The sequence below is a fragment of the Octopus bimaculoides genome, chromosome 4 (genome assembly GCF_046866305.1).
Source record: "Octopus bimaculoides isolate indiv1 chromosome 4, ASM4686630v1, whole genome shotgun sequence".
In the NCBI taxonomy this organism is placed as follows: Eukaryota; Metazoa; Mollusca; class Cephalopoda; order Octopoda; family Octopodidae; genus Octopus; species Octopus bimaculoides.
This window is the reverse complement of record NC_142931.1, coordinates 17,382,760-17,410,697: the sequence shown is the minus strand read 5'-3', so window position 1 is coordinate 17,410,697 and position 27,938 is coordinate 17,382,760. Positions and strand designations below refer to the sequence as shown.

General features: G+C 34.2%; 1 protein-coding gene across 1 annotated transcript in view; it reads left to right on the top strand.

Annotated features, from left to right (window-relative positions):
* Positions 1-27,938, top strand: part of LOC106875192 (son of sevenless homolog 2) — a 112,111-nt gene that overhangs the window by 66,322 nt on the left and 17,851 nt on the right. The window contains exons 4-15 of the mRNA XM_014923231.3: positions 5,921-6,004; positions 11,547-11,627; positions 16,547-16,744; positions 17,450-17,590; positions 19,272-19,379; positions 19,820-19,918; positions 21,692-21,819; positions 23,341-23,471; positions 23,966-24,154; positions 24,790-24,907; positions 26,146-26,229; positions 26,759-26,971. Coding sequence (XP_014778717.1) covers positions 5,921-6,004; positions 11,547-11,627; positions 16,547-16,744; positions 17,450-17,590; positions 19,272-19,379; positions 19,820-19,918; positions 21,692-21,819; positions 23,341-23,471; positions 23,966-24,154; positions 24,790-24,907; positions 26,146-26,229; positions 26,759-26,971 — 1,574 coding nt within the window. The remainder of the gene's footprint in view (positions 1-5,920; positions 6,005-11,546; positions 11,628-16,546; positions 16,745-17,449; positions 17,591-19,271; positions 19,380-19,819; positions 19,919-21,691; positions 21,820-23,340; positions 23,472-23,965; positions 24,155-24,789; positions 24,908-26,145; positions 26,230-26,758; positions 26,972-27,938) is intronic.

Genomic DNA, 27,938 nt, shown 5'->3' with positions numbered 1-27,938 from the left:
GCATTTCTTATTGTATAATTGTTGACCTTCCCACTCAATTTTACAATTGCTGTTTTAACATATTTATAGTTATTTATTTATATGAACTGTCAGGCCTTGTTTTTGCTTATTATGAAACCATACCACTGACCAATTTCAATTAAATTGGATTTAACTAGTTTATAAGTCACACATTTTATGAAAGCATACAACTTATTTTTTATTAATTTTACTGAATATTTAATAAATACGTATAGAATTGCTGAAAATAAGAAAATTCGTTAATGCATTTTGTCAGAAGATTTTATTTCAATAGTATAAAGCAAACATTTTGAAGTGTCCTTTTACAACTTAGGAAAGCTGCAAATATCTTTGCTGTGTATGTGGGTGAGAGCAGTGTGATCAAAGTTGAACTATGGTTGTATTATATATATGAAACAGCTCTTACATCATGTCTGAAGCTAATAGATACAGATGATAATCAAGGATTTGTAATAAATGTGGCTGGTTGGACATGACAGGGTGAATTTTCAAAAAGAAAGAAATGTTAAAATGACTTTACAAAACTGAAACCCAGTTCTTGCTGAATCTTTAATCCTATATGTAAACAATTATATCAAACTAAAAAATATTAGAATTATTGGTCTGTGAGTTTTCCCTCTTTGTTGAAGTTGCAGATATGAGCTTGTAAGGAAATGCAGATAATGAAATTCCATCAACTTCACTTCAGTTACATAGTAAACTCAATATTACATTGGAATCTTAATAAAATTAAAACTGCAAAACAAACTCTCTGGTCTTGAAAATTGTGTTAAGAGATATTTCTGATACAATTTTTTATAAAGACAAGTTCAGTAGTGTTGCAACAGACAAGATATCCTTGTTCACCTGTATTTCAATAGTTGCTAAATTTTTATAACCGAGACCAAAGCAATTCTTATATACCTATGTAAAAGCTAACATATTTACTGCTGTAAGCATTGGAAAACTAAGAAGGAGTAATTATGTGGTAAGGAAAAGACAACATTAGCTCAATGACTAAAAGTGTTTTAATCATTTTGGTAAGTGCAAGGGAGAAAGCTGGTGTTTTGGTCATGTTAGACATTCACAATTTGTACACCGCACTGTTCTTGCTAGAGTAGTGCTGAGAGAATCAGTAAGTGGATGTACACAATTATATGTGAGAAGGTTTGAAACATTAGCATATTTAAAAAATAAATCATTGCTGTTAATTATTCAAATATAATATTTGTATAATACTTATACAACTCTCAAGTACGTCGAAGATAATAAAACTACAAGAACAAACATATTTTCTGATTCACTAACATAACTGCAAGCAGTTCAAAATCCAAAATCAAAGCTCTTTTGCATCTTGAGAAGTCTACAAAAGGAATTTATTCTTCTGTTTCTTAGTTATGATATTAAATTAACAATAAATTAATTTTCAAATTAGTCTGAGTAGTAACGAAGGTTGTGTCTAGTCTATGCATGATCCCAAGACTGGTAAGATTAATCTTCCAAGACTTGTAAGATTAATGGGGATTAATCTTGAAGTCACCATCTGCAGATTAAAAATATATATATGTATAGATAGATTGGGGAGGGAATTCCAGTGGTCCTGATTTAAATGGATATGCAAGTTGCAAGTTTAGAGGGTCACTGATCATTATAGTAGCTGTTGTTTTGGCTTTAGAAGAGATGGAGATAAGTAACAAAGAGTTTGTAAGTATTTAAGTGAACAGACCTCTGCCATTCAACCATATAGCAACACTGTTGTAGATATGTAAGGAGCACTTTAATATCAGCCATACTTGAGCTTTGAAGAGGGTCAACAACTGATGGGTTTTTTTTTTGGTTCTGAAGGGGTTGCCTAGTCTTTGGGTTGAGGTTTGGCAATGTTATATATGTAGGGGTGGGGAAGTCACTATGAGACACTATCAGAGAATGTGAGACAACATTGGCATTGACTTCAAGAGTTTTAATCTTTTAATATTCAAACAGGTCACATCCGGCCCAAATATTTTATCAGTTTTATGTTCAAACTGGCCAGATCTGGCCTCTCACACCTACCCTACAATGACATTAAAAAAATAAACCATCTCATTATTAAAATCTTGAAGCTATGAGATAATACATGATGAATTCTAAACAATGTGAATAAATGAGCATTACATTTGACTGAGTAATCTGAATGCTAAAGGGTTAATTGTGTGCTGTTTGTATAGAGAGGGCATGACACAACTGTCTCCTTGATATGTACCATAATTGTGCTTTTATGTTGTTGAAGGTTTGAATGTCCTCTATTGAAAGATATTTTCAAGGTTTAGTTTGTTCATGGAGGTAGTGTAGGCTGCTTGTGGATAACACCTGTGTGCTGAAGGTCAAGGAAGAGTGAAAGGTTGTAATATCTGTATGAGAATGTGACAAGAAATAGGTTAATAGGTTGTTAATGTGCAGAGAGATGAGTGTGAGAAACAAAATAGAACCCTGGGGTACACCAAAGTTACTAGAGTGTGGTTCAGAGAGAGCTCTATCAATGCATGTTGCTATAAGAGCTGCCTGAATGAAAATTTATGAATGGAACTCCTAGGAAAGCAGCTTAAACAGATGACTTGAGAGAGAGAGAGAGAGATGTCCTCAATACAGAATGAATAGTGTTGTTGGTTGGAGGAGTTCAGAGAGTGATAGAGATACCTGATGTATTTAGAGGAATGGAGAAGATAGACTACATGAGAAGCCTTTGTTGTTGATATCCAAGTGAGAAAGGTGGGTGGTGTAGAGAGTAGATGTTACATAAGTGCAGACACAATGAAGCTGGAATATAGACTTGAACAGCAGAGTTTTATTAGAGGTAGAAGATGAGAGATTTGTTGCTGAGAATAGAGAATAGTTGTAATATACATGGTAGTGGTTGCTGATATAAGTAGTAACTTGCTATAGCCTATATCGACTGAGGTACCAGCTATTTGAGACAGGTTGTGCTAGTCTCCTTACTTGCATCTTTTACATTGCTTCTAAAGTGAACAACGATTGCTGACCCCTCCATTCATATTTTACTTTCAATAGTCCATTGTCATCCTACTCATAATCTTCATATTAACATTTGCATCCTTTTTTTTTTGTGTGTGCTCATAATCACTGAGATGCCCTAATGTCATTACATACCACTTCACCCAAATGATATCCTCATTCATACTAACACACTGCCTTGTGGCTGAAACCATCTCACACTTCTCTTCATAGCTCTTAACTTCTCTCCTTGTTAGATAACCTGATATCTTGCTTCCTGCCTTACTTCCAAACATTGCTCCTTTTTATATCATCCTATCTCTTAGAGCCCTGGCTCTATCCACTACTCTTTCACCACCGTGTTGTCTGCTTCCTGACTGGTTTCTATTCTGTCCAAAGGACTGACCAGTGGCTTGCAGCAGATTGTCTCTCAGAAATATCTCTGGTTATAATTACAGATTTCTTTCTAATTAATGATCAATTAAGGATGTAAGGAAATTATATAAAATAAATGATAACGACTACAGGTGAAAAACAAGACTTGTACTAATTGTAATTTTAATCATCTTCATCATCATCGCCATTTAACGCCTGCTTTCCATTTTTAACTTCTAAAAATCAGTTCTGAATTCATCTGGCATATTACAGCCATTGTTGGTTTTTACTTTCAAATGTACAGTTTCATTAAACCATTTGTTACATTTTGAATAACACATTTTCTTTTGGCTGCTCGCACACACATGGGGAACAGCTTTTCTTTCCACTGTGTTGTATTAAAAACAAACTCTGTCCTAATTTATTTTTTTTGTTTCATTGAAGTTTACTCATATCTTCATAGTGATCCTTATAGATCATTTGGAACAATAAAGTTCCCAAATCCATTGTTATCAATGTTTCCAGTCTATTGCAGTAATCCACTAGTCCCCTCCCCCCAAATTTCAGGCCTTGTGCCTTTAGTAGAAAGGATTATTAAGGCAGCAAGCTGGCAGAATTCTTAGTGGCATTTTGTCCATTCTTACGTTCTGAGTTCAAATTCTGCCAAGGTCAACTTTACCTTTCATCCTTTCAGGGTCGATAAAATAAGTACCAGTTGAGCACTGGTAGTCATTGTAATCGATTTAACCCCTCCACTGAACCTACTATCCTTGTATCGAAATTTGAAACTAATATTATAAAAGGTTGCTTTACTGGCTGTCATATTCCAGGTCTGAATACTATCTTTTGGTGGGTGGATTATTCTTTGATACCTCAACACACTTATTGTTTGTTATATCCAGTAACCATCTAAGGTGTTGAACTTTTCTTGTTTCTATTATACAGCACCATTCTACTATGAGTAGCATGAAAAATAGTTGTAAATTATCATTATTATCAAAGTTGATAGCCCCATGTTGATATTTAAAGAAAAAATACTTTATTTCACAACCTACACTGAATTTTGTATAAAAACATCAAATGAGATTTTGATCCTATATTATTTAATTTTTAGAAATTATTCATTCGTGGTCACCCTTCCTGTTTATAAGATCATTTTTGTTGATATTTTTGCCAGCTGTTTCTTCCCCCTTATTTCTTTTTCTTTTTGAATTTTTATTTTATCAATTTTAACACTTGAAAATTCCTTGATTTTAGTTTGTAAACTTGTTTAGTTTACAAAGTCATAAAAATGTGAAAAGTGGAAGTAGTGCTTATAGCAAAACTATGTAAGTTATTGACTTACTAGCTTCATTTCACTAATAGATGATGGCACTGATTCTGTTTTTTTCTGCTGGGGAGTCTGCATTGCTGAGTAGACTACACTGACATCCTTTGTTTTGTTGTAATAGTTAAATTGTGAACAAGGTTTTGGAGAAAAACAAAAAACTGGTTGAGGAAAAAATAATTTGGAATTTATAAACAAATAACCTAAATTAGACATAGTTTGCTATGTATCTAGTGGAACAATAACTAGTTGTACTTTACTGTGATAGTATAATATAGTCGGCATAGAAATGAATATCTTTTCCAAAGTGCATGTCATACATTTTTGTATTATATTTATTAATTGAGAAGAAAGATATATTTAGCTATCTAAAGTTATACATCTAAATATTCTGTATTTTTCCTTCCTGTTAGAATATTCTCAACAACAACAACAAAATAGATAAGTGAAATAAAATAAAACTTCCAGCAGATTTAAGATATAAAATTTCAGCAAATGAAAATAATGGACAACAAACTATGCTGCAAGCCCATGAAAGAATGACCACAAACATTACTGATAAGGAGAAGACAATGATCTTTTTTGACTGTCAAGAGCTTTATTGTTAAGCCTTCAAACTTTATTAACATAGTGTTGGACATAACTAATATCTAGAAATATAACTCTGTACAATTGATTCAAATCCATGGCATTATTCTGATGGTACCGTTAGAATATGGACTGAATTATCTAATCTGGCTTGTAATTGTTATGAAAATGCAGCATAACAATACATACTTCTGTTTTTTATTCAAGTAGGAAATTGAATAAATTAATGCCAAAAATGGCATTACAGTTAAATGACATTTAAATAAATTTATAAAAATAGCTAGTGTTTTATCATTGTTATGTTTAAGCTTGTAGCTCTATAGAAATACTTTTTGTAATTGAAAATTTTTATCATGTTGATCTATTGTACACAAGTTGAGGGCCCCTGTCTGCAGATTCATATTATGTTTCTAGCATATATTCTGTATCTTTGTCTTTGTTGACCTTGTTTTTACAACCTTTTCTTCATTGTTTGCAGACTACAGAATGTTTAATAACATGGAACTCTTCATTGCACAGGAAATTTATTCTTGTTCTTTACAGACTTAAATAAATGACAAATTTAAGTATTATATTTTTTTGAATGTGCTTTTTTTTTTTCCCTCTCATTAATTAACGTTTCTTTTTGATATTTTTCAGGAGGTTTTCCGTTACAAGGTAGATTACCAAGTCTCTTTATATATAGTTGCTGTTCTTGAATATATTGCTGCTGACATACTTAAGGTAACACAATATTTTTCTTTAGATTTATTGTTCTCTGTCCTGCTATTATAGTTTTACTGCTATTTCTTTGCTTGCTATACAACCTTCTGATATGATATTTATGCACAAGATAGCTGCAATCTAACTACTGCTTATTTTGCAGTTTGAAATTAACACTACAAATTTTTGTTTTGTTTTTATCTCATTTACAAAACAACTTCTGGATAGAATGATTTTCACACATTTTATTACCTGCCACAAAAGTTTTTAATCTATAGTTTCATAATTAAATGCGGCAGTTTTATTCTTACATTTAATTGCGCAGAAACAAAACATCCTTTTTAAACCATTAATTTATATCCATTTCACCCACTTAGCATAATTTATTTTTAGTTTTCATTAGTTTATTCTTTTAGTTTTCTATTTAATTCCAATAAACTTACTCTATATTTTGAACCTAGTTCAATACTATTTTCCTGTAATTCTTAGCTTTAGTTTTATTCAAATCACATATGTATCTCCCTGAATAATGTGATTTAAAGTTTTAAGATCATCATCATCATTTAACATTAAATTTTCCATGCTTGCATGGCTTAAACAGAATTTTGCAAGGCAGATTTTCTGCAGCTGGATTCCTTTCCTGTCACTAACACTAACCTGTTTTCTAGCAAAGTAATATTTTTCCGAGGTGAGACATGTTTTCCACAAGCGACTGGAAACAAACGACATCACTTATATGACGACGATACTCATTTCAAACATTGTGATGTCTAGACAAGGGTTTGCACCCCCACCCCCAGTATGCGCACACGCACACCTCTTTCAGTTCCACTCTCTAGGCTTGATCAGCCCAGGACTAGTAAAAAACATTTGCCCAAGGTGCTGCGCTGTATGACTGAACTGAAGACCACATAACTGAGAAGCTAGCTTCTTAACCACCCAGCTATGCTTGTGCCTATTGTAGTTATTATATCTCTTGCCATTTTGAACTATTTCAGAAACACTTTCTCTCTTAACATAAAATATTCAGTTACATAATTCAGAATAGTGTTATTCCTTGACCGTTATTCACTAATTATATAACATTCTTAAGACCCGGCAAGCCAAGTAAGATCGTTGCCAGTGCCCCTGGACTGGTTCTTGTGCGGGTGGCACATGAGATGCACCATTTTGAGCGTGGCCGTTGCCAGTACCGCCTGACTGGCTCCTGTAGGATTTTCGAGCGAGATCGTTGCCAGTGCCCCTGGACTGGCTTGTGCGGGTGGCACATAAAAGACACCATTTCGAGCGTGGCCGTTTTCGTGCGGGTGACACGTAAAAGCACCCACTACACTCTCTGAGTGGTTGGCGTTAGGAAGGGCATCCAGCTGTAGAAACTCTGCCAAATCAGACTGGAGCCTGGTGTTGCCATCCGGTTTCACCAGTCCTCAGTCAAATCGTCCAACCCATGCTAGCATGGAAAACGGACGTTAAACGATGATGATGATGATGATGATGATATATTTCTAAATCTTGAGTCTCAAGATATGTCTTTTAGAGATTCAATTCATTTATCTTTTAATGGTTGTATTCTATCTTGTTGCACAAATAAGCACAAAATTAATTGCACAGTGAAGCAGTATCCTCAATTAAAAGTACTTTCAGCTCTATCCAAAAGTTGGGTATAAACATTTTATAAAAGTTAACTTTATATTGTATTACATATACCATTGATTATTATCTCCCTCAAATATGCTTCCTGATATCAACACTCATTTATTAAGCAATGTATTTCATCTCTTCATCTGCATGTTCATTACATCATATTTGTCCTCAGAAGACCTTTATGAATTCAAAATAGCCAGCAACTGATATTAACACCAACAAGATACAAGTATCAGCCAAGTACTGAGATCAATGTAATCAATTAACCCCCTTCTCCAAAATTTAAGGCCTTGTGCCTATAGTAGAAAGGAGAAAGCATTATTTCTCTTCCATTTTCTCATTTTAAAATTTTCTTTCCTTTTCTTATCATTTGTATAATGATTATTGTTTCATATTGGCAGGACACATTCTGTTATATTAGCATAAAAACATGTTCATTATAGTTGGTGTTTTGGTTTATCTAAAATAACCAGCTATGATGTCATATTAGTTGGCAATAGGAAGGGTATACAGTCATTAATTCCCAGTCACAATATCATGGGAAATATAGTGAAGCAGGTTTCTCATGTTAAAATCCTTTCCATTTTATATTTGTTTGAATTGCTGAAAATAAAAGAGGACAAGTGTGTTTATTGTTTACACCAGATTTACAAATGTTGTCTACCTAGACTGAGAGCTTTCTCTCTGTCCAAGTGCGAGAAGATTACTTTCTGGAAATGTTTTTGAGTTATATTTTACATGAAGTGACAAAACGTTTGCTTCCCAGCCACGTGGTTTTGGGATCAGCCCCACTGGATGGCATTTTGGGCAAGTGTCTTCTATAACCTTGAGCTAACCAAAACTTTGTGAATGGATTTGGTCGATGGAAACTAAAAGAAGCATATATATATATATATATATATATATATATATATCATCCTCATCATCGTTTAACGTCCGTCTTCCTTGCATGCATGCGTAGGACGGGTGACAGGAGCCGGCCAGGTAGAAAAACTACCTTAGGCTACTGTGTCTGTTTTGGCAGGGATTTTACGGCTGGATGCCCTTCAAAATGCCAACCATGTTACAGTGTGGACTGGATGCTTTTAAAGTGGCACCAGCACTGGCAGGGTAACCAAGTAACTCATAAGACAAGGAATTATGAGAGGGGAAGGGCATTTGTGGAGGGGAACTTGTGTCAGAGGATGAAAGGTCAGAGTGTAACAAAGAGACAGAGAGACAGAAGCTGGTGTCTTGCCACTACAAAGGGGGCATTCTATTTCTCCTTTTTTTTATTCACCTTTACTCTAATTAAATATTCTAAACTACCTAAGATACTCACCCTGCCTTGATTTTGTTTTCCTTTTCCTTTAGTGTGTGTGTGTGATTTTCCTTATTTTAACATTGCATGAAGTTGTAAAAAAAAACAAATGTTACCATCGTGCAAGTGGTATCCTTCATTCCCAATCTTCCATGAAAACATGTCTGGTCATGGGGAAATATTACCTTATGTGGAAACAGATGAAGGTTGGTGTCAGGAAGGGTATCCAGTTGTAGAAAACCTGTCTCCACAAAATTCCATCTGACCAATGCAAGCATGGAAAGTGGATATAAAAACAATGATGATGAGCTGTATTAATTATTTCCTAACAATTTGCATTGTGTCGTTATACTCTCTGGTAGAAGTAAGTAGGAGGAAAATGTTTGAGAAGAGAGCTAAGGTGAAGGACCAGTTGCAGTAAGGGATTGAAATATTGGATTTTGTAAGCAATTGTAATGAGCATAAGTTACCAATAAGCTGTTTTTAGATTGTTTTTCGGCACTGTTCTGAGTATAGACATTGGTATCCCTACAGCTTGATTTAACATCTTGGGAAAGTTATTGCCTATGAATTTATTGCCTCATTTGTTCATTTTTAATCTTTTTTTTTTATCCTTTCCTTTAAACACCCATATGTTAAATTCAACAGGAATGACCATCATCTATTGATGGGAAAAGTATTTCACAAATATTAATATTCTTTCCCCATTTGAACTGCCTGACATCGGTATGATTACATTGAGTAATCACATACATTATAAACTTAAGACAATGAAGAAAACCGCTTAAGTAGGTTATTATGAAACCTACATGAGAATTTTGTGTATATGATTCGCTTGTCTTTGTTTACATTCTCCAGTAAACAGAAGTCCCACAGCTTCAGTTTTCGACATATAAGGACCAATGGAAGGAAAGTATCTCACTGGGAAAACATGTAAGGGTTAGTAAGTGACAGGAAGAGCATATGACTGTAGAAAATTTGCCTTGAGTTTTATGCAACTCATGCCAGCATAGGGTAAAACATGCAAAAACAATGATGACACTGCTGCTACTAGGAAATTGAAATCTGCATATTTTCATCCAAATTTAGAACTTCATTATGGGAGGTTAGGTTCATCCTGAAGTTACACATGATCTTACTTTATTAATGTGTAATTTTTGAGTATATGACTAAATTATGAAGATCCTGGGTTATGTAAAAGTGAGTTTACTTTGCCTCTTCGTTTTCTTTTTTTGCATGGCACCTTGGATAAGCGCCTTTTACTATGGCCCCGGATCAACCAATGCCATATATGTGAATTTGGTAAAAAGAAGCTGTATGGAAGCATACAGTTGTATGGAAAGGGGTGAGCTGGCAGAAACGTTAGCACGCAGGGCAAAATGCTTAGCAGTATTTCGTCTGCCGTTACTTTCTGAGTTCAAATTCTGCCGAAGTTGACTTTACCTTTCATCCTTTCAGGGTCAATAAATTAAGTACCAGTTACGCACTGGGGTTGATGTATTCGACTTAATCCCTTTGTCTTTCCTTGTTTGTCCCCTCAATGTTTATTCCCTTGTGGGCAATAAAGAAATAAGAAATTGTATGGAAGCATCATCATCATCATCATCATCATGTTTTCCATGCTGGCATGGGTTGGACCGTTTGGCAGAAGCTGGCAAGCCAGAGAGTTGTACCAGGCTCCAATTGTCTGTTTTGGCATGTTTCTATGGCTGGATGCCCTTCCTAATGCCAACCACTTTACAATCTGTGCTGGGTGCTTTTTATGTGGTACCAGCATCCGTGTTCTATACATGGCACCAGCTAGGGTACTTTTTACATGGTACCAGCACAGGATGTTATATATATATATATATACGTACGATAGTGTCTTATAAAGCTAGGTTTATATATCCTAAAATTGCAGAAGAATTTGCTGCTGGGCAGTTTAGCTTAATGATAAAGAACTTGACGCATAATCACAGGAATGTGATTTTGAGTTTCATGGCTGGCAGCCGACAGATTTTTCTGCAAAATATGGATAGTTTATCCTGTTCAGGCTATATTATTAGCATTATCCTGTGTTTGAAAATAAAATTATTTCCTTATCTATATATGTGTGTGTGTGTGTTGGGTTTGTCTCCCACCACTGCTTGGCAACTGGTGTTGGTTTGTTTATGTCTCCATAACTTAGTAGTCCAGCAAAACTGACCAATAGAATAAATACCAGACTTTAAAAAAGATAAGCACTGGGGTTGATTTGTTTGACTAAACTGTTGAGGATGTTGCCCCCAGCACGGCCTCAGTCCAATAACTGAAACACATAAAAGATAAAGCATATAGCAATACTTGCAAGGATTTGTGTTGGGTAGGGAAGGGGTATGATTAAAAATGTCCGTTGGAAGCATGAAATTTTTTACAGTGCACAGTATTTAGGAACATTTATAATGCCACTGTTTAATGTTCTAGACTTTGGGGTGGGGGAAACCCAACACATTCCTAATCTTGTTACACATTTCACAGATGTTAATTGTTACTTAAATTCAATGTAAATGCAAGCTAATTTTCAATTTATTTGTTCATATTCAACTTATTCATTTGATTTATTTGATTTTAATTTTTTTTTTTTTTTTTTTTTTGCAGCTGACTGACAACTATGTTAAAAACATCAAACATGTTTGTGTCACACAGCAAGATATTAATGTTGCCATGAATGCCGATAAGGTAGGTTTGTTTATTAAAACAAAAAAAAAAAAGTTTCAAGGATGAGTGGGAAGCAAATTAGCATAGCATAACATATTTAATAAGGAAGAGAGGAAATTAGTTGATTTAGATTTCACTTAAAATATTTAACTGCGATTTGATTTTGTTAAACTGTTAGCTTTTGATTGTTGAAAAGCAGCCATATTTTATACTGTAAAAAAAAAAAAAAATGTTCCAGTTATTTGGTTTCTAATTGACACTCACAGCTAATCCATACATTGTGTCTCTTAGGAAATTTTTATGATTTTTATAATATTTCTAAATTATTTTCAAAAATAATTTGTTATTCCCATTTATATTTGATTTTGGCTAATAGATTTAATAATAATAATAATAATAATTATTGTTATTATTATTATTATTATTATTATTATTATTATTATTATTATTATTATTAGTGTCTTTGTGTCTGTGTTTGTTCTCTCCATGACTTGGCAACTGGTTTTGGCTTGTTTATGTCTCCTATAACTTAGCAGGTTGGCAGTGAAAACTGATACATTAAGTATCTGACTTACAAAAAAAAAAAAAAATTTTTGGTGGAATATTTGTGTCTTAATTTTGTTTCTTGCAAGGGAGTCATAAAGATGTTGTCGATGGTAGTGAAATCATTTAATCACTTAACTCATTAGCATTCGCATTATCCTCTCAGAAGTAATGCTTATTTATTCTCACTGTTTTATATTAATCATGCGTTATGTTGTAGCTTCAAGAATCTATCAGTGTTTTATTATTGCAGTTATAGTTCATACTGTGATTGGGCAGTACATGCCTGTTCTGTTGGTATTCAGTCTCCTGTACACATGGTTTCAGCTGATTGTTCACTGATTTTTGTCATCCATGTATAATAAGAATGAATGGCACGTGCTATGGGAAAATATTTTGTGGATATTGCAGGGCAAGAAACAATCTGAGACATACTAAACTGTTTGTGCCAGTGTATAAGAACCTTCAGAATTTCCATTTTAGATGTAGGCTGTAAAGCTTTTCATCATTATTGACATCATCATCATTATTCAACATCCACTTTTATGCTGCTATAGGCTGGACAGTTTGAGAGAATCTGACAGTTTGGAGAATTGTGTTCTGCACCAATATCTTCTTTTGCACAGTTTCTACATGTGGATGCCCTGCCTAATGCCAACCACTTTACGAAGTATGCCGGATGCTTTTTTTCATGGCACCAGCACAAGTTAAGATCACCTCATCACTTGCAAAGCTAAGGGCCTATATTTAACCCCTGTAACTGAGAAGAGAGAGTGTGTGTTATTTCTTTACTACCCACAAGAGGCTACACACAGGGGGGACAAACAAGGACAGACAAACGGATTAAGTCGATTATATCGACCCCAGTGCATAACTGGTACTTATTTAATCGACCCCGAAAGGAAGAAAGGCAAAGTCGACTTCAGCGGAATTTGAACTCAGAACATAGCAGCAGACGAAATACCACTAAGCATTTCGCCCAGCATGCTAACGTTTCTGCCAGCTCGCTGCCTTTAGAGAGAGTGTTTGTGATGATTATAGATGGTGGTGATGATGAGAAAGGATGAGTAAATTGAAAAGAACAGATTTATAATTGCAATAGAAGAGTAGTAGAGAGAGTAGGAGTAGTAGAGAGAGTAGGAGTAGTAGAGTAGGCACTAATCGGTGGGAAGGAGTATGGCAGAGAACAGATGAAAGGTAAGGGATTAGTGGGGTTATTGAGAAAGAAAGGTACAAAGTGGAAAGGGCAGGTTGTGTAGGGGCAAGGCTTAGGGCTATCCTACATTTTTAGGGCAAGTATGGACAAAAGGTGAGGGAAAGGAGAAGAAAGGGAACAATAGTTTTGGGTGGAATCCTGAGAGTCATTGAAGAAAAGAGGTGTTGGGAGGTCATGGGTGTAGGAGGAAAATGAGAAAGGGTGTTGAGGAGCTGGAGAAGCTGGAGGATAGCATTGAGGTAGGGGGAAGGGGACAAATAGAGTGTGAATGCTGCAAAAGCATCTCAGTTGGGGGAGTGGCTAGGGAGTGGTACCAAATGGGGAAGGCAGTGGAAGGATGATGATGATGATGAGAGAGGTGTGTTGTTGCAGCTTCTTGGCAATATTTCACAACACAATGCTGGCAGAATCATTAGCAGACTGAGCAAAATGCTGAACAGTATTTCGTCCATCTTTACATTCTGAGTTCAAATGCTGCTGAAGTTGGCTTTGCCTTTCATCCTTTGAGGGGTGGGGGTCAATAAAATAAGTACCAGTCAAATACTGAAGTTGGTGTAACCAACTTAGTTCCTCCTCCAAACTTTCTGGTCTTATGCCAAAATTTAAACAAATATTTTACAACAGAAGATTACAAGTGTTGGTTTTGATATAACATATTTTTTTTAAAAGACAGTCGAATGTGTATTTAACATGTTTTTAATATGCAGTGAATGAAAACCATCACATGCCATCTACTAAAGTTTTAAAGCTTTCTATTTGATGATAAGATTGTTATTGTAGTAGTCACAAAGGCGTTGGAATCTGTCACTTATTGCTGAGAGTTTATTGCACCGACAGTCTTTTTAACAACCACTCTAGTAACCAATGGAATGATACTGTTAAGTACCCTATTATGCAACACAGTCTTGATTATTAAAATTTTGTCTACTTCACATGAAATAATAGCAAAACACTGTCAATTATCTACCGTGGTATGCATCAAAATGCCTGACAAGTATAGCATAAACAATCATGACATCACTTAGATTATTTATTGGAAATAAATTTACTAATATAATTTAACTACAGGGTGTCCACAAAGTCTGGGTACATGGGGATTAACACATACTATAAGAAATTATTATTTCTTATATTTAATTGTTTATGCTATGATTTTATTTACTCCATGTACCCAGACCTTGTGGACACCCTGTAGAATGTATTAGAAATGCTATCATAAAATACATTCAAGTATTTTCTTTAATTTGTGAAAAGACTGGTACTGGCACCACATAAAAGGCACTGGTGCTGGCACCACATAAAAGGCACTGGTGGTGGTGTACATAAAAAGCACTGGTGTTGGTACCACATAAAAAGCACTGGTGCTGGTGCCATTTAAAAAGCACCCAGTACACTCTGTAAAGTGGTTGGTGTTAGGAAGGGCATCCAGCTGTTGAAACTGTGCCGAAAACAGATTATGGAACCTGGGGTGACTCCTAGCCTTGCCAGCTCCTGTTAAACGACCCAACCCATACCAGCATAGAAAACAGATGTTAAATGATGTCATCATTGTTGTCTTCTCTTCTTCTTCTTGTTTTGAGACCAGAAGACCTATACTTTATAAGGATTGCAGATTGGCAGAATCATTAGAATGTCAAACAAAATACCTTACAATATTTGTTCCAGCTCTATACATTCTGAGTTCAAATCTTTTGAGGCTGGGGTAGATTTAATCAACTAATCCCATTCTTCAAAATTTCTGGTCTTGTGCTCATGTCACTAACGATTATTACTTAATGATAAGATCAGAATTTTGTAAACAGCATGGTATCTTATTCAGCTATAGATTTCATAGACATTCCACAGTGAAATTGTATTTGGATGTATTGCGTTTATTGTTTTTTAATATTTCTATTTTGCTAGAAGGATTCTGTTTTTCCAACTTCCTTATGTAGAATTAGGGCTTGTTACTATCAGCTTTATTTTGATTATCTGTCTTTATCATTTTCTTCTTTTTTTGTGTGTGTGATGGTGGCTGACTTGGTAGTGTCTCATTTTCTTCATTTACTAGCAAGTCATTCACAATTATTCATTTATTACTGACTTGTTCCTTCCTGGTCCTCTCCTACTTCCTTCACTTCCCCTCCTCCTAGCAGTTATTCAGTGTGTCCACTTCAGTGCCCTTTTCCAATCATCTGTTGCTCTTTTCACACTCTAGTACACTTACTTACCCACCCATTTCTTCTGTTCCTCAATCCCTATTCTCTCTCTCTCATATTCACCTTGTACCTTGAGGATATGGCTTCACCATCTCTCTCTCTCTCTCTCCAGTTGAGAAAGCTTTGTATTCACCTCTTCAGCAAGATGCCCATTACTGTCCCTCTATCATACTTCCATGTCCATCAATACCATACCCCACTCAGGGGAGCTGAGCTTCTCTTGCAAGTTATCTGGTGACCTCACCAGTGCTGGTGCCACGAAAAAGCACTCAGTACACTATGTAAAGTGGATGATGTTAAGAAGGGCATCCAGCCAGAGAAACCATGCCAAAGCAGGCATTGGGGTTCAGTGCAGTCCTCTGATTCATTGGTTTTTGTTGAACCATCCACTCCTTGCCAGTATGGAAAAGGGAACATAAACTGATGGTGATTGTGTTGATGACGCAAGGTGTGAGATTATTCTCTACACAATTCAAATGGTACCCACAACAGAGTACTGCTCCTGCATATGAAATTATATTGCTGTCACACATCAAAAGAAAGGTTACACAACTGGCTGGTAACATACCCAATCTCTGGCCCATAAGCTTGCTGCCTTCCTATTTCTCTCCCATCTCTACTGTTACTACAGTGGCTTCTGCCCCTCAGAGCACTCTCAAATCCACTCATCTTTACTCCTCTTGTCACCCATTTTATTACCCCCCCCCCTGATCCCACCTCAGGTCCTATTCTTCAGAACTTCAGATAACTGCATACATCTTCTTTTCTACACCCACCAACTTGAAACGTTAACAACATCAACCCAACTTGTCTTGAAGGGCCTGCAAACCATGGGTACATCCCCTTTCTCCAACCCTACACCCACAACAGACAAAAATGTCTATTGACTAGAAAAATCTAGTCTTTGCTTAATTGGACTTCGTTTTGTACTGCTTTTTCTTGTAAGATTTTTATAAGTCATTCTTTTGTGATATATTTTATAGGGTCTCATGAACCTTTTCTTTCCTGATGATGATGATAACCCATCGTTAATGCTTGAAGAAGAGCCAGTTCGACGAGATTCATTGTCTTATGAAGAGATTGTTAAAGATTTTATCCTTGAAGAGAACCAGTATCTTCGAGATTTAAACATGATCATAAAAGTATTTGCTGCACCATTTGAAAAGGTTCTTCAGGCAAAAGTAAGAGGTATTTATTTTACTAATGCACCAACACAGTATGAACGTTTAAAAAAAATCTATTTACCAAATAATATATATATAGTTGTTTTAATTTCACAGAATAGTGAGACTGAGATAAATTGCATATTGGCATTAGTTTGGCAGCCACTAAGAAATAACTAACTGAACCATCTGAATGATTCTCATGCCATGTGCCAAGAACTTGGGCATATCCATTAAGTTCCATTCAATAATGACACTAATTATGTTTGAAACATACAAATAAATATGCTTCAGTTTTCTGCAATTTTTTTAGGTATAATTAGATAAAATTTTCAAATTCCAAATATTGTTTGGATTAAGTGTTTTTTTAACATAACGATCAAACCAATGGAATTTGTCAGAAAATTGTAGCTTTGCAATATTTTCCTTTCTACAGCAGTAAATCAAAACAAAGCTGTAATATATATATATATATAATAATATTTCAATATTTTGACACAAAATGCATTTAGACATACACAATTTCAAAAATATTTTGTCAAAAGACATGAACTTTTAATAATTATTTGCTCTAAAAAATGTTTAAGTATGTTCTCAATCTTTGGTGTCTTAAATTTTGACAAAATAATTGTTAAAAGTGATACATTTGTCTTTGAATAATGCAAATTAATTATTATATATATGTATATATATATATTTATGTATTTTCGTTTTATTTCATAGAAAATGGAAGTATTGTTTAGTAATATAAAAGATATAATGGAATGCAGCGCTAACCTACTTAGTTCAATTGAAGACCAAATGGAAATAGCCGAAGAAAATGAAGCACCAACAGCAGGAATACCATTTGTAGAAATGGCTGAAGTAAGGAATACATATATAATGTTTTAATTTAATTTTATTCATTTTTTTTTTTTTTTTTGCATTTATATAACTGCATTTTATGAAAAAAAAATTTATAAAACTTTTAGAGGTATAAGGGATTAGTTTCAAGGTGTCTATTAAATTGATTACTTTGGCGAGAATGATATTTTTAAAAAATTAGTTTTAACTCCTCAATATTTTGAAGCACTTTTCTGTAAACAAACTTCCGGAATTTAAACAAGAAAAATCCTAAAATTTGTATTTCAAATAAATACAGATAATTGAGTAAAATACCCGCTGTTTGAAATTTTGTATTTTCTCCTGATTATATATATATAGAGGAGAGTATTGTAGTTCGCTTGAAGCATTGTGTATTGTTTGTAAAGAATAAAAAGTTTTGAATGATACAACAATGCACTATAATACAAAAAAAAGGACTATATACCTGTTGTAATTTATGTGATATTTCGGAATACAATTCTTTCTTCAGATATTCTTAGATGGAGTCGACTCCATCTAAGAATATCTGAAGAAGGAATTATAGTGCATTGTTGTACCATTGAAAACTTTTTATTCTTTATATATATATAAATGCAGACATGGCTCTGTGGTTAAGAAGTTCACTTTGCAACCAAAAGGTTTCAGATTCAGTCTTACTACATGGTACCTTGGGCAAGTGTCCTCTCTTATAATGTCAGACAGACCCATGCCTTGTAAGGGAATTTGATAGAAATTGAAGAAATCTCATCATGTGTGTGTGTATATGTCATGGTATCAACCAAACTCTTTGGTGTTGTTATACATTACTAGTCACGGTGCACTTTGTTGTTTTAGCTTTCAACTGACACCATGTCACTGGTGAAGCGAGCAGGCATACACACTGCCGATCAGAAGGTTATTCCATTCATGGTTACCTATTTACAGCTGAGTTGACTGGAACAACATGAAATGAAGCGTTTTGCTCAAGAACACAACGCACTGCCCAGTGTGACAATGGAACCCATGATCTAGCGATCATGAGTGCAATACTCTAACCACTAGACCGCATGCCTTCTCACACACACACACACACACACACACACGCATAGTGTGCAGCTGTGTCAGTGACCCAGTCAAAGTTTGTGTGATGAATTTTATACCAAATGTTTAAATGAAGTTAATTAAGTCATTGTGTGTTTTTGAATGGCTAATATGTGTCTGTAATTGTTTTGAATATCAACACATGGTCTCAGATCAAATCGCATACCGGGCAAATATGTCTCCAAAATATATGGAAATAGTTATGGGCGTGTGTGTGCATTTGTGTTTGTCTCTCATTGCTTGACTGCTGATGTTGATTTGTTTACATCACTGTAACTTAGCAGTTTGGCAAAAAGAGAAAGATAGAATAAGTATCAGATTTAAAAATAAGTACTAGGTTTGATCTGATTGACTAAACCCATCAAAGCAGTGCTCCAGCTTGGCTGCAGTCCAGTGACTGTCACATGCAGAAGACTATATATGCATGTTTTATTGAAGAATTTTGTTTCCCTGGATATATGCTATCTTTGCAATCACTATAACATTATATATCCATATACCAACTTATGTATGTGTGTGTGTTAACACAGACACACACGTCTGTATGTTTGTTTGCATGTATGTATGTTTTTATACAAGTACATTTTTATTTATATTTCAGGAAGAAGAATTCTTTGTTTATGAAAAGTATATGTCAGACATGGTTTCATCTGTTGGAAAAGAGCTTCATGATACACTTTTGCAGTTGACAGAAACTATAGACTATCATGTGAGTCCTTAACATTTCTAACATCATCAGCATCATCATCATCGTTTAACGTCCGCTTTCCATGCTGGCATGGTTTGGACAGTTTGACTGAGGGTTGGGAAGCTAGAAGGCTACACCAGACTCGATTTGGCAAAGTTTCTACAGCTGGATGTCCTTCCTAATGCCAACCACTCTGAGAGTGTAATGGGTGTTTTTTTACATGCCACCAGCACGAGGGCCCGTCAGGTGGTACTGGCATTGACCACGCTTGAATGGTGTTTTTTACGTGCTACCAGCATGGGAACCAGCCAGGCAGCACTGGTAATGACCACGCTCGAATGGTGCTTTTTACGTGCCCCTGGCACAACTAAATAATAAACAAGATTTCTAGTTTGCAACTCTGTTAGTCTGGAAGATAAAATATAAAAAACATATTAACTTTTTTTTTTTTAACTTTGTAGACTTACACTTACAATTTCAAAGATGCTGTCAAATATGTACTTCCAAAACTGCTGCTTGGACCAATTTATCACTTGCTGCATTATTTTGATGTTATGAAGGTGAGTGAATTTTTTTTTCATAGTTGTTGAGTTTGTAAAAAGAATTCTTGTAGTTTACTGATATTTACCATTTGATATTCAAGTTGTTCTCCAAAATATTCTAAAATATATCATAGCTAAAAGGTTAGAAATATCTACTAAATTGAAAAAAAAAAGTACATGGGTAGGTATTTCTATACTTTCTGTGAAGAAAATCGCAAGAAAAGTTCTGATAATTAATTGGTTAATGTTAATGAATAAAATAACATTAACGTAATGACTGAATTTAATCAAGCTGAGGTATTGGAAACTGAAACAGCACCACTATTATAAATGATTCACTTTGTTGGCAGAAAGTGACAAAATATTTTAAAGTTAGATTTATTTCATGAAGTATTTAGTGAACAACAAAACTAGAATAGACTACAATCCTTTTGTTACCATATTTTTGTTCAAATACACTTGTTTTGTTTCAATTAATTTTAAAAATAATGAAGAATTTAGTGAAATAACTTCGTCATTACTAATTAAACTGGCTTTTGGAACATAAATTAATGTGAAATTTTGAAGAAAGAGTTTCATTTAGGTCACTTTAAAACAAGATCTTTGTATCATAGAACCAAGGGCTGCTCAGGCAGGTTACTCTCAAAGAGATTAAAAGGAACAGACAAACTTCATTGTAAAAAAGAAAAAAAAAAACTCATAAATTTACTTATATCTCTATCAACATATTTAGTTATACTAAAAATATTTTATTGATAATACTAGTAGTTTACATGTAAAAAAAATCATAAATTTACCATATTATATTAAACACTTCTGTACTATATTATGTTAAACATTACTATACTATATATGTAAGCTGTATTACTACTGTATTAATACTCTAGAGTAAAGACCCCCTTCAGTCATTAATGACCATGGGATTGCACCTAGAAAGTTCCCCTCTGAGGCACAAGTCTGGGCAACGTTGTTTATGGAAGGCTAGCAGTTGCCCATGCATACCAGCCTCCCCTCTTCACACCACTGATGTTAACCAAGGAAAAGGCAAAAGCTGATAGTTTGGCACCAGTGACATTGCAACTCATGTCCACAGCTGAGTGAACTGGAGCAGTGTGAAATGAAGTGTCTTGCTCAAGAACATAGCCTGATCTGGGAATCAAACTCACTACGTTGTGATTATGAGCCCAATGCTCTAACTATTGTGCCATGTGCCTTCAGATATTAGAGTTGACTACTGTATATTTAACATAGAATTATAGTAGTAGATTGTGTTGATGCCTAATTCATTTGTGGAGCTATATTTGTTAAAATAATAATAGGAGTGGCTGTGTGGTAAGTACTTTGCTTACCAACCACATGATTCTGGGTTCAGTCTCACTGCGTGGCACCTTAGGCAGTGGGATAGAAACTGAAAGAAGCCTGATGTGTATATATATATATATATATATATGTTTGTGTGTCTGTGTTTGTCCCCCACACCATCACTTGACAACTGATTGTGTTTACATCCCTGTAAGTTAGCAGTCTGGCAAAAGAGATTGATAGAATAAGTATTAGGCTTACAAAGAATAAGTCCTGGGGGATCAATAACATTTCGAAGCTGACTGACCATTATCAGCTTCTATAAGCTAAACTGTTAGTCTGGTTGCAATCTCGTAGAAAAACCAAAATAGTTTTCAGAGTTAATGTATTCAAATATTAAAACGTAACTTTAGTTGATAATACAGGAAAAGCAGATCCAGGAGTTTTGTTTAAATTTGCTTTAATATTGGTTCAATTTACTGCTTCTAGATGATGCAAGACACAAGCCCTAATGATGAAGATAAAGAATTTTTGGGACAAGCAATTGGTTTAATGGTTAATTTAAAAACATCTGTAGAAAAGAAGTTTGGAAATAATCTTGGCAAACGACGGCCATGGTGAGTATTTTTCTATAACTCTTAATACAATGTTTACATTGTCTGTAACAAGACACTTAACTCTCAGTGGCCCAATGCGGCTGTGAGTTACAAATGGTACTAATGGCTGGAGTGGTTCGATTTTTATCAGAAACAGTAACAATTGAAGGAATTCATTTTTAATTGACATGCAGTGTTGAGTTCAACCACTCCATGGGAGTTGTTAGAAGTGGATTTGATTTACTCATTAACAGCTGATTTTGATCATAAAGAGCTGAACTAATTGGCACAACAGACAGTTTATTTAAGGCATTATTTGTATACTTATTGATGGGTCTGCAAATTCAGACTGTCACTTATGATTTATCTTTATAACTGCTTCTTTCAACAAATAATAATTTCTTTTACTTAGACTATTGCAATCTGGTACATGTAGTACAAAAGGACTGTTTCCTTAGTCTATGCTGGTTATATTTTCTATGATTTAGGATTCATAACCTCTCATCACAAAACTTATGACATTTGTTTAATGTGTTTGAGGGCTGCTGCTATGTGTCTAATTGGGAAACTCTTTTGTTGGATTCTTGAAGTTGTTAAAATACCATTTCCTAGCTTTACAACTAATTATCAATATTTCTTACACGTTTCCTTTTATTCAAGGAATCCATTCTTATTGACCGGGAATAGAACTGGTGGCAGCATTCATTCAAATTCTTTTAAACTAGTAGTCAATGAATTTATCTGCGTCTCTTTGAAGATTATGTAAATTATTTTAGTTGGATTTTTTTTAATAATTTGATTATTTATCTGAAGTGTTGGTGCCACTTAAAAAGCAAAAAAGCATCCACTACATCCTGTAAAATGGCTGGTGTTAGGAAGGGTATCCAGCCAAAGAAACCATGCCAAAGCAGATCGTAGAACTTGGCGTAGTCTTCTGACTTGTCAGCACCTGTTAGTCCAACCCATGCTAGCATGGAAAGTGGATGTTAAATGATGATGGTGTTTATTAAGCAATACCGTCACTATTTTAGATGTAATTTTGTGATTAAAGACAAGTAAAAGTATAAATAATTTTAGGTTATTAAAATTTTTTTAATCACTTTGGCAGAGGAAGAGATGCCGTGGAAGAAAAGAGAGGGGGGAAATTACCATGAGTTATCCTTAGAGAAGAGACCTAGTTTGAATACTTGCAACAGAGGGTGACTCTGTTCCCCAAAGAAGCATTCTGTCAAGATTCATCACATTCTTCCTAACTGAGGAGTTGAATCTGTTGGAATATATTTAAATATCAATATTTTCAAACTTAGTGAAACTTTAACTCCTGCATTAAACTCTTTAGCATTTAAACTGGCCATATCCAGCCCAAATATTCTATCTGTCTTAAGTTGAAACCAACCCAATCTGGCCTCTCACTCCTATCTTACAGTGCCATTCTAAAAAAATGAACAATCACATCATCAAAATCTCAGAGCTATGAGATAATGCATGATTAGTTCAGAACAATGTTTCATGGATGTTTTTTGTTATTTTCGTTATTTTTAGGGAAACCTCATTACGATTACAAGGTCAAAGTGGACGACAGGCAGCATTGGCCAAAATGAATGAACTTCAGAAAAGTATTGATGGTTGGGAAGGCAAGGACATTTGGCAAAGTTGCAATGAATTTATTATGGGTATGTATTCAAAAATATTCTTCTGAATTGCTTTCACACATGCAAGCTCCCAATTAAAATGTGTTTATTCTACTTCCTCTAATTAAGCTTTTATCAAACTGCAAGCAATCAAAATGTTACAAACAGCAAAAATGAATTATACTAAATATTTCAAAGAGAAAGGGAAAAAATTATCTCATATAATAAAGAATATATAAATATTTAAGCATGGAAGATATTGGAGTTAAGGCAATGTTGACCGTAATTACAAAATTAGTATCTTCATGAAGGAAATTACCTACCAAAAGTGGAAATAAAATCTTGTGAATAATTTAATGTTCTAGTTAATTTACCTTCATAGGGTAGTATTTAGACTAATTGTTAATTACTTAAGCTCAAAATCCTTATATCTAAGCTGTTGATAGATTCTAGAATTTTGTTGGATATTATTAATTTGTAAAATGAAGCGGAGTTTTCTTGACAAACATTTTTAATGCTTTTTCATTCTTTTATAGAGGGAATATTACTTAAATATACTGGCCGGCGTCCTACAGAACGGTATGTGTTCCTCTTTGATGGTTTGCTGGTATTATGTAAGCAAAATCTTCGACGGTCTTCAACAATGGGACCTGCACCAGAATACAAACTCAAAGAGAAACATTATTTACGGAAGATAGAAGTGGTGGACAAAGAAGATACTGAAGGTAAAAGAATGACTCTATATTGGTAGCTTTTAATTAAATTACATGGATTTATAGATATTTCTTTAATTTCATTTTGAGGTTTGTTTTCAAAATATGCTTCTACATCTTTTCATGTATGTATATTAGTGTTTGTTCGTATGTCAAGTTATAAGAAAAGAAAAACAAAATTAACATTAACCTAAAGAATTACTCAATACCTTTTATTGGTGTACCTGTTTATTATACTTTTAAAAGAAGCTGGGTGGTAGCAACCTCACAGGGTTGCCCTGCTAGTCTTAAAAGCATAATGTATAAATTTTATGATTTTGCTTAAACATAATGATACTAACAACCAGTTGTTAGAACTCATATATTTATGCTTTTAAGTAAAACATCAGATGTTTGCAGAGCAGAATATAATTTAATGACTGACAAAAGAACAGCAGTTACATAATCACTTTCATACACACACATACACACATATAAAAATATATATATATTCATATATTTTAAATCCATTTATCCATGGTTGCATGGGTTTTGTGCATGTGTGTGTGCGTGTGTATACATATATATATATATATATATATATATATATATATACATATATACATACATATAGACATATCACCATCATATCTTTTTTCATTTTTCAGAGTATAAGCATGCATTTGAAATTCAGATCCGAGACCATCCAAGTATAATTATGCTGTGTAAATCTATAGACGAAAAGAACACTTGGATGGCTGCATTAATTTCTCTACAAACAAGGAGGTGAGTGTGGTTTTTCTGTTTGTTACAAATTTTACATCATTTTTCTTTATTGAATGGATTGATGTGCACATTCACCACGTTAGGTCTCGATCGATCACTTCTTTCCTTGATTCTGCCTCTGCTTTATCTACTCCCATACAGCAACTTGAGTCATATTTTCACCAGTGAAATATTGTCTATTATTATAGCTCAAATCTTTCGTAGTTACTGCCCTTGTTTGCTGCATTGTGTTTTTCAACTCATTCATTTTACTTTTACACAAAGTTAGCTCGTTTGTTCTTGTCTTTCTGCCATAATATGATTACCATCTCCAATGAGCTATCATTACTTTCCACAATGTTTACTACTTGACAATTTTAATTTCTGATAACATTAAGACCATTTTGAAGCCTGTATTCATTGACAGGTTACTTAGTGCATCAAAGTGGCATACTAAATAGTTAATTGTTATATTTGTTAAGCTCAAGCTATTATAAAGACATGGTGAATTTTTTCAAAAGAGTTGCAGAGGTTTTTTAACAACTGCCTTGAGTATTCCTTATTAAACAAATCAATATTTTTAACAGACATCACTCATACACACTGAATGCTAGATTAGTGTTGTCTTTTCTTGTACAAATATTGACTAACCTCTGTACTTTATTTTTTAAAGTTCATGTTACATATTCCCTGGTTTCTAAAATTCACCAACCCCCACTCCCGACGTGCCTACGCACCCTTATTCTTTATGACTCTTTCAATGTTTTCACTTTTCTCTACTTCATGACAGTAGTTATTCTTTCATTACTCGAATTATATATATATCTGCCCTCTGTCCCCTCTTTTAATCTTTTCTAGAAAAGAATAAGAAAAAATAGTTTGGATAGTTATATATAATGAGATTGATGAAATGGAGTAAGACATGCATGTTATTTAACTGGATGCATTAAACAGTCAGAACAGCAGAGATTGCAAAAGAGATTTTTAAAAAAATGGAGATTCAAGGTTACAGATACTCTAAAACAGGCACAGGTTGCACTATTAGAAAAAATTCAAGGCAGTTTTTCATTAGGTGCACCATTCAAGAAGCTCTGCAGGCTGCAGTTTGACCATGACTGCTCTAAAATTTGGTACACAATTTAACTTTTCGTAACATTTCTATATTTCATTGCTGCTGATATATCAAAACAAATATTTTCCATGCTTCAGCTAAAAATCAAGGTTAGGCTATTATTATCAATATTTGGTTTATTTTCCAGTATGTTGGAACGAACATTAGACAATATATTGAAGGAAGAAGAGAAAGAGCATCCACTGCAGTTACCCCCACCATTAATATATAAGTGAGTACTACTCTTTTTCTTTCTTTTTTTTCTTTTTTTGACACTAACCAGATTCTCACTGCAATAAGTTCTTTTTTTAGTTCAGATGTTTCCAGTTTTGGAATTGTTACACCATTTGAGGATTTAAATTCTCAATTTTATTTCATAAATGATCACCAATAAGATATTATATGTTTGTGTGTGTCTTTGTATATGTGTTTACGTCCCCTTGACTTAGTGCTTCAACAAAAAGGACCAATGGAATAAATACCAGGCTTTATAAAAAATTTATAACTACTGGAGTCAGTTCATTCAACTAAAGTTCTTCATGGCAATGCTCCAGCATAACCACAGCCTAATGACTGCAGCAAATGAAAGATAAAAGATTAAAAAAATAAATAATATGCAAATATCTGAGTTTGCGGAAATTCCTGCCAACAATTTTAACATGGAAAATTTGACATAAAAACAGTAAAAGTAAATAAAGCTTCCCTTTTCTATTCATTTTTCCACTGTTTTCATTTTTTTTTTTTCAACTTTTTTATTTTAGGTTTGCTGTAGAAGACTCTAGTGACAACATTGTGTTTGAAGAGAACCAAGAAGCAAGTGGAGAGAGTCCATTAATTAAAGGGGGAACTCTCCTTAAACTTGTTGAACGACTCACCTACCATATGTATGCTGATCCCAAATTTGTACCAACATTCCTCACAACCTATAGATCCTTCTGTACACCACAAACGCTGTTGGATCTTTTAATTGAACGGTGAGAATAAGATAATTCTCTTTCAAAAATTCAGTTTGATAAGTTATAAATCAAAAGTATTATGTACTAAAGTTAAGTTTATCCTAAAACAATTCACCATTTACATTAATTTCTTTAAAAATAAACATCACAGACGCACACACACACAGAGTTGAATTTAAAATTAATCTAGAATTTAGTGGAATTTAGAGTAAAATAAATAAGTTTATTATTATTATTAATATTATTATTATTATTATTATTATTATGTTTGACTTTTGCTTTGTGTTTGTACAAATTGACTTCAAGAGAAAGCAAGTTAGAAGTTCAAGCTGGTGTTATGCCTAGAGTGTCATATATTTGGTTTTGCACATAGTATTGCTCTAGAGAATGTTTAAGAAAATAAGAAAATAATGAGTTTGTTTTAAAATTTGAGATTACATAGACAGCATTTTATGTAGGATTTGGGCAGTTCCCATGAGCACTATCTTTTGAATTTCTGCCATTTTGGTGTTTCCTGGTATCTGATGAGCTAGGTAGGAATCCGCCCCTTTTGCTATCATTCCTAGGGCACCTATGACAACAGGTATTGTTTTAGTCTTCAGGTTCCACATTTTGCCAATTTCTACTTCAAGATCTTTATACTTGCTCAGTTTTTAGTAGGTCCTGACAGATACATTTATGTTGATTGGGACAGTCATATCAATAAGGAGGCATGTTTTTTTGTCTGAAATCTTTCTGGGGCTATTGATGTCTATCTTTTTGTCAGTTTGTTTGTTTGTTTGTTTGTTTGCTGCTGTTGTTGTTAAGAAGGCAGCAAGCTGGCAAAATCATTAGCATGTTGGACGAAATGCTCAGTGATATTTCGCCCGTCGCTGCGTTCTGAGTTCAAATTCCTCCAACGTTGACTTTGCCTTTCATTCTTTCAGGGTCAATAAAATAAGTACCAGTTGGACACTAGGGTCGATGGAATCGACTCATCTCCACT